This window comes from Bidens hawaiensis, unplaced genomic scaffold (genome assembly GCF_021521415.1).
Source record: "Bidens hawaiensis isolate Kalapana, Puna unplaced genomic scaffold, B.hawaiensis_p1.1 tig00034286_1, whole genome shotgun sequence".
Lineage (NCBI taxonomy): Eukaryota > Viridiplantae > Streptophyta > Magnoliopsida > Asterales > Asteraceae > Bidens > Bidens hawaiensis.
In genome coordinates, this window is record NW_027495933.1 from 42,798 (window position 1) to 57,571 (window position 14,774).

A 14,774-nucleotide genomic window follows, 5' to 3' on the forward strand; every position below is an offset into this window, starting at 1 on the left:
ATATATGCACGAAACCAATGAAATATAGATAAAACTTCAAACAGAACCTTTGAGCCACCTTATTTTTCGAAAAACTAAAATAAACTTCTAGAACTTCCTCCTCAAAACATAAACATTTGTTTTTTACTTTTTTAAGGTCGTCCTAATCTTTAATCAACAGTAAAGCCAATGTTGATCCAAAAGGGACACCCCACGAAGGTTCATTAATATCTACTGTCACGCACCATCGTCCTTGCTACTTAAACCCCTTGCTCGATACTTCCACTCACATCTCTCGTTTCTTAAACACTACTCTACACCCTTAAAAACATTTGCAACAAGTGACCATGTGTGGTGGTGCTATTCTAGCCGATCTCATCCCTCGTTCCCGACGTCCTAACCCGAACAACGTCTGGCCCAACTCAACCTTCTACCCGAAACTCAACCCGTTCGAAGCCGAATTTAATCTGTTTGCTCAGCAAACTAATTATTCTCACAAGCGATCAGCTATTTCATTTTCAGGTAACCACTTTATTTCTCGTTATTATATTTACAAGAAAATGTGTTTTGTTTTGTGGGACAGCTATACACACAATGTTTGTCATCTATAGTTGAAAAGCCTGGGTGGTTTCGAGTTCGGGTTCGAAATTAAACAAGGCAACTTAGCTAGGCTCTAGCTCGATTTTAAAGTTAAACAAGTTTAAGATCGAGCCGACCCGAGCCTGGGTTGATTTTGGTTCGGTTACAAAAATGATCCAAATCAGCTTAGGATGTTTCAAATCAACATTTTATAGCTAGTTTTACTCAAGCTTTTATCGAGTGAGCCCGGGCTTTTTGAATAGCCCTAATCTACAATTGTTTAAATAGAGCTTGGACAAATGACCGTTTTGATCAAAAAGTTTTAAAAGTTTTGCTGTCTATTGTCAGAATAAAGTTTAGGATATTAGACAAACTATCGTTCCGCCAATAATTTTGCAAGTTTGAACCCTTTTGGTCAGAATGGCCATCTGAATATTAGACAAACGGCCGTTCCGACAAATAATTTTGTAAGTTTGAACCTTTTGGTCAGAACGTCTATCAAGATTTTGTTCGTACGGGGTTTTGACTATTAATTTTCAAAGTTTACCTTTTTTTCCTTTTTTTTCCCGTCAAAATGGCCATCTAAGTATTTTGTGGAGGGCATTGATAATGTGAAATTAACCATTTTTAAAGTTTGATATATTTTTTTAAATGATATTTGAGTGTTTGGTGAACGGTCACTTAATGCTGTGAAATCTAACGGATAATTTTCAAAGTTAAATTTTCTTGTCCAGGAACCGTTATTTGAGTGTTTCATAAACGACCGTTTGATGGTGTGAAATCAAACGAGGGTTCCATGACACTTTGTTTAGCGCCTTTTCGGTGTTAAGTTTAATTTCTAACATAGGCTTTTTATCGAACAGGTGGTGCGCATGAAAACAACGATCACAATACCAAGAGCCATAACAAAAGACAAAGAAAGAACTTATACCGCGGAATCCGCCAGCGTCCATGGGGCAAATGGGCATCCGAGATTCGCGACCCAAGCAAAGGCGTTCGCGTTTGGTTAGGCACATTCAACACGGCCGAAGAAGCCGCCAGAGCTTACGACAAAGCCGCCCGCAAAATCCGTGGAAGAAAAGCCAAAGTCAACTTCCCAAACGAAGTAGACTCCTCTTACGATCAATCACATATTAATCTGAACAACACTTGCGAACCTCACACCGGTTATGTTATCGGGTCTTCTGATAAAGAAGTAGCGTTTGTTCCTGAACCGGTGACGAAAGTTGAGGCTGTTGAAGAAGATATTCAAGTGCAGATGCTGTCAGAGGAGCTTATGGCTTTTGAGACGTGTATGAAGTTTTATGAAATTCCGTATCTTGACGGGCAGTCAGCGGTGGCTTCAGTGAGTGTTCAAGAGGGTGATTCGATTGAGCTATGGAGTTTCGATGACGTTGTACTGTAATTAAGAAATTATTATTATCATTAACCTTTAAATGTGTTGGTTAATTTTGTTATTGTTGTTATTATTTGCAGTTAAGTTGTTTTGTTTAGGGGTTTAATTTCGAAATAATTTGTGATTTAAGTTTCTTTGGATATAAAAATAAAAATAACTTTTCTTTCTTTTTATTTTTTAAGCTTGGGTCATACCCACACCAGAAATGTTATTAAAAAACCAAGAGAGAATATATGACTCGCATAGGCTATTTGACTTGTTTTTTGTTTTTTTTTTCATTATTTTTGATAACTTTAAAATTACAAAAATATAACAAATAACAACTGAGTTGGTCATAAAATATAAACACGTAATTTAAAAGTAAATATTTTGCCCCGTACTAATGTTAATCTAACAACATACGAACAACATGAGCGTTTTTGATAACGATTTTTTAGATGTGGTCATGCGATCCATTTTGGTTTGACACCTATACGAGTTATCTAAGCTTTTGAAATATAATTGCTATAAAAATAATTACGTTTGTTGATGTAGATGTTTTGGATCGTGTTAATTCAGCTTTTGAAGTATAGCCTTTATAAAGTTATAGTCGTTCAATGCCTTATAGATACATGACAAATGAAATAAAAGTTGTTGGATGACGAATTATTTAAGTATTACATGGTTGGAGCAAGAAACGTTGATATCTGGTTTATACGTGTCTTATCATCTATACGGCTCGTATAGACCAGAAAATCACAAATCTCGGGTCAAAGTACAGACTGACATGTTGTCTATATGAGCCATATATTCCCTATGCAACTCTTATAGGTCAGATGAGGCGGGCTATACGAGCAAGAAAACCCATATGGCTCATATTGGGTCTATATGACTCGTATAGACTGCAAAAAACTGACACACTGTCACCTCCGTACGTATGTCAATAATTTAAGACTATACGACTCGTATAGACTTATTTGCACACCAAATGACTGGTGTTTGAATATAACCACCCATTTTTTATTCTTTTAATGGGTATTTCTATTATCTCGAAAATTTGAACCCATTACTTTTCATTTATTAAAGGGTTACCAACCCAGTTGGTGAAAAAATGTTGTAAACAACTTGTGAGATTTAGTTATTTGACCTTATGATTAAAAATTGAGAAAATAACGGTTTGCGTCCCTATAATTTGAGGGTGGAGTCACGTTGAGTCCCTGAAAAAAAAATTGAACAAGTTGAATCCTTATGGTTCATAAAATGAACTAGATGAGTCCTCACTGTTAAGTTTCCATCCATAGAAAAGCTGAAATTACTAATATGCCCTTTTATAAGATTCGTATGAGTCCATATGGTTTGTGGTTGTGCTCACTTTACGTCCCTCTTTTTAAATTTCTATCCAAACTATTTTTTTATACAAACTTATCAAACCAAACTACTTTTTAAATAAAACTAACAGAATCAAACTACTTTTTTAACAAAACTAATCGGGCTGAACTAGTTTTTTAAGAAACACTAAGCGAACGAAACAACTTTTTTAACAAACCTAATCGAACCGACCAACTTTTTAACAAAACTAATCAATCCGAACTACTTTTTTTAGCAAAACTAATTGAACCGGATTGGTTCTGAACAAAAACTAATCGAACCGAACTACTTTTTCAACAAATCTATTCGAACTGAACTTCTTTTTAACAAAACTAATCAAACTGAACTACTTTCTTTTAACAAAACTAATCGAACCGAACAACTTTACAACAAAACTAATGGAACCGAACTACTTTTTTAACCAAACTAATCGAACCAAACTACTTTTTTAACCAAACTAATCGAACTGAACTACTTTTTTTAACAAATATAATCGAACCGGACTACTACTTAAACAAAACTAATCAAACCAGACTACTTTTTTAACAAAACTAATCGGGTCGAACTAGTTTTCTAACAAAAACTAATCGAACCGAACTACTTTTTTAACAAATCGAACCGAACTACTTTTTCAACAAAACTAACCGAAGAGAACTTTTTTAAATAAGCTGATCAAACTAAACTTTATTAACAAACTACATTGAACCATTCTTTATTAAAAAAAAAAACTAATCGATTCGGACAATCATATAACAAAAACTTACAAAAGCCCTCAATTTGATAATTCGATCATCGGTGGCATTTCGTCGAACACTTGGTAGGCATCGCCAACTTCACACAAAACCCACTTCAAATAAACACAAAATCTAGCAGTGGTGATGAAAAAAAAACCATTTTGGTTATGGTAGAGGGTTAGAATTCAAAAACACAATTGAGTATAAACAATGATGATGGTAACAAATTTGGAGAATCTTATAGGGAGTAGGGTTTGGTGGTGTGTAGCAACGGCAGCAGGTTCCGAGACACTATGAGACTACAGCGGCAGAAGGACCAATGACAGCAGGTTCCGAGGCTACAGCGAAAGTTGGAATTGGAGTATTGGAATTGAACGAGGCTGGAGATTGAAGACAATAGGGAGTCGGGTCACAAGAACGATGCTTTCTTTCTTTCTTTGTCTTTTGTTTTTGTTTTTTTGGTTTTTTTATATTTTAATGTGTGAAAAGACCGGTTTGTTCCTCGATGTTAGTAACAGAAAGTTAACAGAGGGACTCATTCGGGTCACTTTTGGAACCATGAGGATTCAACCAGTTCTATTTTTTTTTTCGGGAACTCAATGTGACTCCGTCCTCAGACCACAAGGACGCAAACAGTAATTTTCTCTTAAAAATATAAAAAAATTGTTGTAAAAAATCGTTATTGAGAATTGAAAATACATATTTAATTGAAATTGACTTTGTTCAACACAGACTCTTAGGTTGGTAAGATATGGTTTTGGGTTTTGACTTTTGACTACATCTTTTGTATGAATAAATGCGTGTGTATATTTCTTTTAAGAGAACTTTTATAAACACCGCCACTAAAGAGACCCAACAAGGCAACAACCACAACCAACCTAGTTGTATAATTTTATTAATAAGGAGATCATTAAAGTAATACTCTCGTTAAAAGTTTAAGTGACGTCTTTGTTAGATAAGATTTTCTAATACAAGTCTTAAGGTTATGATTAAACATCCTTTATCATAGTTATTATTAATAATTATTAGTGTCATGTGTATTTAAATACATAGTGTTATTTAGTTTTCTTATGAACATTCTGATATAAATTTTTTTATTGAAAACCAAGTTTGTTTCATAGCAAAGTTTTTTTTGTTCTATTAAAACTACTTTTGAATTTAAAAACGTAAATTAGGTGACACAAAATCAAGAGTACAAGGAAAAGGCTCTAAGCCAACATGGCTACCCAAGTCTAAACACACAAAAATTGTCTCAATTTAGTAACAATGTTGCATGTTTACGATCACGATCACGATAAATAATACATATATATGAAACAAAAATTGCTAAAAGTCAACAAAAGTTTTAACTAATACATAGTAGATAATTGTTAACATAACATTCATTAACGTATTTAAAACAAAAATCCACCAGACACTTCATTAATACATAACATACATTAATAAAAATCAAATCATAGTATCCATTGAAACCAATTCCAAGTTTCAAATGGTCTTTCTATTAATTATTCAAAGACTAGAGGTTAAAGCCTAAAGGGGTGCGATGTTTGAAATTAGGGCATTGGCGCTACCACATATACTCGTTACGAAACCTCCCTCGAAACGTTGTGGCATCTTACTTTGGGTTTTCAAAAAAAGTAACCATTCATTGGAACGTCATGAGCCAATTCTCGATCACGTGCACAATTTTTTATTTGATCGTCCCGTATCTTCAAGTTCTTCTACTGCTTCGGCCACCAAAGCAATAAATTCAATTGTATAATTGCACGAGTCGGAAGATATTGATGAGTTGGGTGGAGACCGAATGCTTAAAGCCTCCATTTGATTTTTTTTTTTATTTTTTTGTTTTTTTTAATATTAAGTTGTATTAGAGTTTGAGAATAAATGTTTGAAAAAAATTTAAATAATTTTATTAGTTTATGTAGTGGGAAAGATGTTTTCTTTCTTAATTTATCAATTGACGGTCAAATGACCCTGAATAACGTCCACATTCTGCATCACATTCGTGATTGCCACCGGTATAATTTACTTTTCCTGATATTGACCTCGAGGCCGAAGGATATGTGGAAAGGAAAGAAGTATTCGGGAAAGATTGGCTATATTTGGCCGAGTCAAACTCATTCGTAGGTGGTACAATTAGGATGGTTTATTTTTGTAACTTCTGTGTGTTATCCAACAATAATATATTTAACAATTGACAAAAGTCATTGAGATGTCGGTCAACCAATCCTTATTTCGACTATGTAATATGATTATTGAATGCATAACGATTTTTTCTTAGTCTTGTGATTAAAATACTTTTGACTTTTCTTTTAATATATGCTTTAAAAATAATAAATAATATATTAGTTTGAACTTTGAAAACCTTCTAAATACTAATAGTAAACAACAAAAAGAATAGAATATCTTACAATTTAACTAAAAATTAGCTTTTCAAAATATGTCACACTTGTAAGTGGAAAAAAAGAAAAAATTCTGTGATTTTTTATGCATTTGAAAAATTTTTGTACCACTTTATAAATTTTTAGTATTTTTTGAAAGTGGTGAGTAGCAGAGAAAGAAAAGATAATGCTAAAGATATAAAAAGATTTTATTTGATTGAACAGAAGAGAGAAGATACAATGATTTTTAGTGTAATTTTGAATTTTTAAGAAAAGGGATGGGAATGCTCTAAGAGCATTCTTAGCATGTCCTGCATATTATGGTGAGTAGGTTTTCTATATTATATAGAGTAATTGTCAGTGGTTGTGAATTAGGGAGATATAGAAAGGTTTTGCTCATGAGTAATTTAGAGAAACAATGTTCACCCTCTATAACTTTTTAATGTTTTTTAAATGTGGTTGTAAGTAGATGAGAAATAAAAAGGTAATGATAAAAGTATAAATAAATTGTTATTTAATTAAAAATAAGATAAAAAAATATAATATTTTTAATATAATTGTATATATGAAGATAAAGTTATGCCGAAAATGCTTATAAACTCAATAACAAAAAAATTATTACTCAATCTCTCATCCCATTTCCAACCCTATACTCTATGGGAAACCAAACTTATCCCCTCTATTGAAAGTGTTTTTCATCCCCCAATGTATTTTGTGTTATATTTATGAGTTAAAGTGAGTGAAAGAAAAAAGAGAAAAAACAATTGAAAAATGAATTAAGAAGTATTATTTAGTTAAACGAGGATAGATATGTGATATAAGATGTGAAAGATTTTTAAAAAATCTCAAAACGAAGTTAGAAAATAATGTCAAAAAAAGTTAGAGAACAATGGTCTTTAGTTTAATTTAGAGATGGAGCGTGATTCACAAACAAATCACAAATAGCTTACTTTGTAACCATCATTATCTCTAAATTTTTTTCAATTCCCCAAGAAATGGATGGAAATATAAATCGGGTGTATTCTCAAGTTTTTCTTTAGAAAAAAAGGAATGAAAAGTTATTTGTGTTCCCAAGTTTTATTTAAGAGGAGAAATGAAAGGAAAAGAGGAGAAAATGTGAGGTTTTAAAAGACAAACACTTTTTTTTTAATATGGCAAAAATTGGATGAAAATGAGAGGAAAAGAGATATGATGTATGAAAGGAAAAGAAAAAAAAGTTTCATTTCCTTTCATTAAGTTAACTCGGGAGCACGGCGTTAAGGGAAACCACAATACTCCCTCATATTTAATGTCACTATCCATCATTCCATTCCCTATAAAAATTTTTTTCTTGTAACATTGTGTTCTCGAGTTCCACTTAAGGAAGGAAAGGAAAAGAAATGAATGGAGAGATAGACGTGGATGTGTTTCCAAATTATTATTATTATTTTTTTTGAAAGAAAGGAATGAAAAGTTAAACATTTTGTGCTTCCAAGTTTCATTTAAAGAGAGAAAGGAAAGAAAAATGACAGAAAATGTAAAGTTTTAAAGGGTGAAAGTTTTCTTTCCAATATGAAAAGAATTTGATGGAAAAAAAAAGATCAGAATGTTTGAACGAAAAGGAAAAAAAAACAGTTTTCCTTTCATTTCTTCTTTTTTCGTTAAGTTAACTCGGGAACACCAAGTGTTAGTGAATGGAAGAAAGAATAATAAAAAAGAATTATTAATTAAGTGAAATAGGATATGGTTAATGAGATGTGGAATGTTTTTAAAAAATGAGGTAGATTTACGAAATGATGATTTTTAGTTAAATTTAAATGATACAGATAGGCAACCTATTGTGAATACTCTAAAAAAATTATTATAAAGTAAAAGCATATTATATATAGTGAATATGGTGAATGTCTACTAATTTATAAATTGATGCTAGCTTTTGAACCCGTGTATTCAACTATGATTATAAAAATACTTATAAATTAATTAATGTAGATTTAATGGAAAAAACAAACGGTGTTAACGATTTAAATAGCATGATTTTAATGGAAACGTTAGATGTTGATTTGCAAAAAAATTAAAAAATGTACTAAAGTTGCGTAGTTGGTTAAACCTTATGTATGAAAATGACATTTAATTCAATAATGCATAAAATCCATACTATGTTATAACCCACTTGACAAAATAGTTTTGACTCATGACCTATGGATAGCCAGATTGAATGTGATGAGAGATCAGGAATTAAAAGAAATGTAAGCTTAGCACATAAGATTTAACATTTTTTTTATTAGTATTGTAAGATAAGATTTGGTTTTAATTAAGAGATTAGGTTTTGCGATTCAAAAAGGGGTAGCGGCGCAGCTTGTTGCCCGCTTGCCTTCTGTTTCGATGTAATCCAATATACAATTAATATTCACAAAAAAAAAATTAAGAGATACAATTTTCAGGATTAGGCTAAACGCATATGCCAAAAAAAATTCTATGTTTGGTTTTCAATTAAGAGATACATTTTATATGGTTAGACTAAACGAGTAAGCGTACATATCATTTTCTTAGAATTTTTTTTTCTAGAAGATATTGTTCTATTTATAATTTTGTAATTAGTGATACAAAAATACTCAAAAGACTTCCAAATCACATATAATATGAAAAGTTTTTTTTTTTTTTTTTAATTCCTAAAGCTCTTAAAATGTATTTGAAAATTGAAAAATGTCGTGTTTGTGAGAAGGGGCTTGTTCTCACAACAGACTTCTAGATTTTTAGTAAGTTACTTTTAAAAAAATGACAAATTTTATTTATAGAGAAAGGGCTTGTTCTTACCACAACCCAACTGTTAGTTATATTATAACCCTTTTATAATATCTTGTTCAAGTGGTGAGCTTAAGTTATTATAAATTGATTTGAAGTTTTTGTCATTTTTTGCAAACCTAGTATGACATCCTTTACAACCGCTTTGTTTTCAAACGAATATTCCAGCTTAGTTCATGCAAGTAGACAAGTATCTATTTATCTTAATTTTTGTAACTAGTGTATAATATAATAAAAAAACACTCGGCAAAAAGCTTTAGCCATCATGGTGAGTTTTGTCATTAAAAAAGGGTTACTGCTCTCGCTCGCTCTCTCTCTCTCTCTCTATTATAATTGAATCATTTTGTTCAGTATTAGTTATAAAATCAAGGCTTATAAAATACATGTATTATTACTGCTCTCTCTCTCTCTATTATAATTGAATCATTGTGTTTTTATTTTGTTAGAATGTATAATATAAATATATTAATATATATATATATATATACATATATATATGTGTGTGACTTGATGTCACTTATTATTCTCATATTTCAAATTTGTATAAAAATCCAAACTTTCTTACAAAACAACAAACCTTTATAAACTTAAATATCATCAGCTACTTCTCCAATTAATTTATATTTAACAAAATCTTTTTATAGCAAAGTTATTTTTTATATTTCGTATATATTTAAATATTATAATATACTTCTAAGAAAAATTTAAAAAGATAATAAATTTAAAGTTAGTATTTTTAAAATAACCTTTATTTTAAAAGATTGACAAAATATCATCGCGTCTGAAGCTGTGGAGCTACTTACCCGTGTTCAGCGGGTCATGCATAGTAATGTTATGACTCCAAGATCAGCAAATATAGTTTTTAAAAGATTGGGTTTTGAGATTCAAAAAGGAGTAGCGGCGCAGCTTGTTGCTCGCTTGCCTTCTGTTTCGATGTAATCCAATATTTGCAAATATAAATTTCACATGATTGAAAAAAATAAATTATTATTTATTACCGTTAAAAAAAACCTTTATTTAAACACGAAAGAGTTAAAACATTACATGAGTAAGAATATAAAACATTGTATAAATAAAAATCTTGCATAAAATTAAAAATTATAAAAGTAGGAGTGATTTCTGAGAGAAATATTATAGGTGTGAGTTTGAATAAAGTTGAAGTGTGTATATATAGGGTTTTTTTTGTTCTATATTTAATTTTTATTTATATAATTATTTATAGCCAGCAGAGACTTTTTTTGTTCTTTTTATTTAATAAAACTTTTATTTTTCTAATAACGAAGCGGCAACCGTTGGAACTGACCCCACATGTTCCGCTTCACCTTAGATATACAAAAACTACATCGTCCATGTTTTACTTAGCATCGGTGAAGTCCTTTCCACTCCTCGTCCGTCGGTTTCCACCTCATTCAGACATCGGGTAATGTTGCCTATTGTGGAGGACACTAAAAATATATGAAGATTAAATTTTTCATAAGATTATTGAACAAATAAAAGTACATTTTAGGAGTGTTTTATTTATGTGTTTTCAATGTGGTATATTGGTAGGGAGTTTGGGTTTCTCAATGGAGACCTAAGTTTAATTCTCACTTATAACACTTTGGGGGAACATTGGTGGCTCAATGAATGAAGACTGGGATCTTTGTGATCTCCGGTTCGATCCTGAGGGCATCCAGGTTTTACCACCAGTAGACCTTCGGGCGGGTGGGTTTTCACCGGAACTGGAGATAACTTGGAGGCGTTTAAGGGCTCCGTACGGCTGAGTTGGGCCAGCTAGCGGTGGCCTTTAGCCATTGGTCATCCCGTACGTAGTACCTAGGCATTTTATGTTTGTTGGTCGTTAAAAAAAAGTAGTGTTTTATTTATAATGTTACTAACTTTTTACAAAATTTGATATAAATAAAATTATGCATATATCAGGTGGTCTTTAAAGCATTGATAATTTTAGTCTAGTGGTAGAAAAGCTTGGGTTCTTCAGTGAAGACCCAAATTCATATACCAATTGTGTCACTTTAGGTGGATATTGACAATGAAGGATTTGAGCTACGCGTTGCGAGGTTGTCAGTTCAGATCTCGAGCACACTCGGGTTTTAGTCCCACCGTGTGTTACACCAGAGAGTTCTGCTCTTGTGATGACATAATGACTGTCAAGTGGTAGCCAGCGGTATGGTTTTCGAGGGAAATGCCCAAGCCAAACTCTGAAGCCAACGTAGGCCCGGTTATGAGTTATGACAACATAGTCTAGCCAAAGTGAAATAACGGGGCTCTCCAAAATAAAGAATACGATAACCTATACATAAAAAAGAAATCGTCGTACGTTCTAAAAAAACAAAAACAATATTTGAATGCATATTCGAGTGAATTATTCCTTAAATTACAGAAGAAAAGAAACCGTTAGAAACAAAAGAAATATAGCGTGTTTCCTATGGATGGTGGGAAAGACGGCGCCGCTGGTTTTTACGTGTGTCAACTTTTACACTCTTAGCAATTGCTGGACGACAGCATGTGCCCTAACAGAGGAGCTTACTTTGTTGACTTCCAAACTAAATAGAATCTATACTTTACTTTTATTTTATTTTAAGGGATATATTATTGGTACACCCTTTAGTTATCCACACACCCTACATACGTTCATATAGGGGTTATACGATCGTATGAAACCGACTTGAAAAGGGGTGTGTATAAGTCAAAAGATGTGTGGATAACCAGAGCCTTATTTTATGGCTACTTGTAACACAAGTTTAGCATTTATTGTACTTTCCCTTATAATTTTCACTAAGGTTTGAATAAATCAAATTATAGTAGTTACTTTCCAATTGATTTATCTCTTTGTTGCGTTAATTTGAGTACATGACAATACACATGTCGTGGTGTAAAATTGTTGTTTTCGTGTTGAGCTCAAACCGTTAACCCTATGTATGTGGCCTGCTTTACACTAACTTTCACGACAAAACTTATTAATCAACAAAACAACACATGTTAATGACCAAAAGACAAAAGCAGCACATGTGCTTGTGTGGTAAAAAAAATAACCTTTTAATGGGCATTGTGCAAACACAATATATTAACTAACTAAACACAAATAACACCAACGATTAACCAACCAACGAGCAAGTGTTATAAACAATATACATTAATCGACAAAATAACATATGTTATTGACCAAAAGATAAAATCAACACATGCTACTAGAGTAGTAGCATAACAAAAGGAATAAAGCAACACTTATGTTGGCCAAAACCCACATATTAACACAATAAACAACATAAATTTCACATTACTTTAGCTATTTCGTATTCATTGTTATCATTAGTATTATTAGTTAAAATTTTTTTCTCTAAATTCTTTCGTTAGTACTAATTGCCACACTCTTATAACATATTTTTATATTTTATTTGTTCTACTACTAGTCTACTACGTTGTTTGTTCTGGAGCAGGTTGTCTCATTGGAAGCAGCCTCTCTATCCCTTAGTTAAGGTTTGCCTACATCTCATCCATCTCATATAGTTTTTGATATTTGTAAGATCTACTGGGTATGGATGCTGTTGTTGTAAATTACACATCGTTGCATCAACAAGGTTACCATATGAGTTATTGATACAAAGAAAAGTAATAAGCAAAACCATCTATTATTCAAATACATCTGTGTCGAAGTATCATAACAGAGAGAAAAAAGCTATACACTTATGAAGGGTTTTGTTATTTCGAATTAACTCAAATTTAAGTTGCATAAACATAAATGGGCCTTTTAACGGAGTAAAAAAAGCACATAAGATACGGTGATTAGTAAAGAGCCAAGCCCAGCCCAGCTTCAAATTTCCAAATTGTAAAGGAGATATACATACCGGCACAAAAAAAAAAACCCGGTTCCTGACCCGACCTTACCCTACCCGTGGGTACGGACCAGGCTTTGGGTTTCTCCCCGGAACCGACCCGGACCCAGTGAAACCGGTTCCGCCAATACCCGATCAAAGCCCGACCCAGCCCTACTCGAAACCCGAAAATAACCCCGGTGGAAACGGTTAAAACCTGGTCAAATACCCGACTATACCCGGAACTGGTTTCTACCCGGACCTGGTTTTGACTTTTGTTAACCATACCCGGAATTGGTTCCTACCCGGTTCCGGTTCCTGAAAATACCGGGTTTGTGCACATATATACCAGCACAGACCCTAGGTTGCTTGCTTTCTTATTTGTAGTCAGTCGACGACTTGACGAGAGGATCGGAGATGGTGTCGTTGAAGCTATGGAGATAGTGGCTCCGGTGAGTATTCCGGAGGGTGATTTAATTGAGCTATGGAGTTTCGATGACGGTGTACTGTAATTAGGAAATTATTAGCCTTTAAATGTGTTGTATTAAGTTGTTTGTTTAAGGCTTTAATTTCAAGTAATTTGTGAAGTTTTTTGGATATGAAAATGAACTTGGATTTAATTACTTAGTAGAAAGTTAACGGATAAATGAAATTAACGTGCTAATTATGAGAATCAAGTAGAGTAATTATGTAATTACGTAATTACATACGTAATGGAATGGAATCATCCATTACATATGGAATCTCATTCCATCAAAATTATTTTTTCCTACCCCTTTTTTTTTTCATTCCATTCCTCCATCTTACTTTCTCAACAACACCACCACCTAACAACAACCGCCGCCGCCGCCACCGTCTCACATCCACCTCCGCTGCTACCGCCGTCGACAACACCACCACCTTACCACCAGCGCTACCATCGCCATCGTCGCCGTCACCATCATCGTAGTAACCACCGCAACCATTGTCGCTGCCGTCGCCTGACCATCACCACTACCAATGCCAACACCGCTACCACCACCACCACAACCACCGCCCTTGCCGCTTAATCGCCACTACCACCACCGTCACCAGCGCCACCACCATTTTGGTCATCGGAGCTACCACCACCGTCGTATTGGAGTTTTTTTTTATTTGGTAAAAAAATATTGGGATATGAGTGTTTTTATTATTTTTATTTCAATCTAACAACTATTTTGGATACCAAACAACATAAAATAATAATTCATTTTATTTCCATAAGTTAACCAAATAAGACAAAGGAATCGTAATGAACCATTTCATTCATTTGTCTATTCCATTCATTCTCTCATTCTATTTTTCTTTTATTCCATTACCTTTAACCAAACATACCCTTAAAGCGTATATATTTTAAGAACTTGAGTTTTGTTCAGCACGGACTTGCTTTTAAGATTGGTAAGATATGGTTTTGGCAACAAAACATATGTATGTTAAAATACCTTAGCAATGATTATTAGTGTCATGGTTATTTAAATACACATATTTTAGTTATTTTTTAATGAGTATTCTAATATAAATTTTATTGAAATCAAGTTTGTATAAAACAAAGTATGGCTGGCAACGGTCCCAACTTTAACATTTGTTTTTTTCAACGGTCCGCGACTAACTGAGTACTAATTCGGTTATGTTTTTGTTGATGTGTCCATCTGAGTTGTCAAAAACATATGACATGGCAGCCTACGTGGATATTAGTTTTTACTTAACAATTTTACATTCATAATCAAAATCCCTAATTCTCTCTTCC

At 32.9% G+C, this 14,774-nt stretch overlaps 1 protein-coding gene across 1 annotated transcript; it reads left to right on the forward strand.

Annotated features, from left to right (window-relative positions):
- Positions 1-323: 323 nt before the first annotated feature.
- Positions 324-2,063, forward strand: LOC143586057 (ethylene-responsive transcription factor ERF071-like). The gene is made up of 2 exons (XM_077067692.1): positions 324-501; positions 1,422-2,063. The coding sequence occupies exons 1-2, from the start codon at positions 327-329 to the stop codon at positions 1,961-1,963; spliced, it is 717 nt and encodes a 238-aa protein (XP_076923807.1). The 5' UTR covers positions 324-326; the 3' UTR covers positions 1,964-2,063.
- The last annotated feature ends 12,711 nt before the right edge of the window (positions 2,064-14,774 follow it).

Coding starts and splice junctions, on each gene's coding strand:
- LOC143586057 (XM_077067692.1), top strand. CDS start 327: ATGTGTGGTGGTGCTATTCTAGCCGATCTCATCCCTCGTTCCCGACGT. Junction 502..1,421: donor ATCAGCTATTTCATTTTCAG/GTAACCACTTTA, acceptor TTTATCGAACAG/GTGGTGCGCATGAAAACAAC.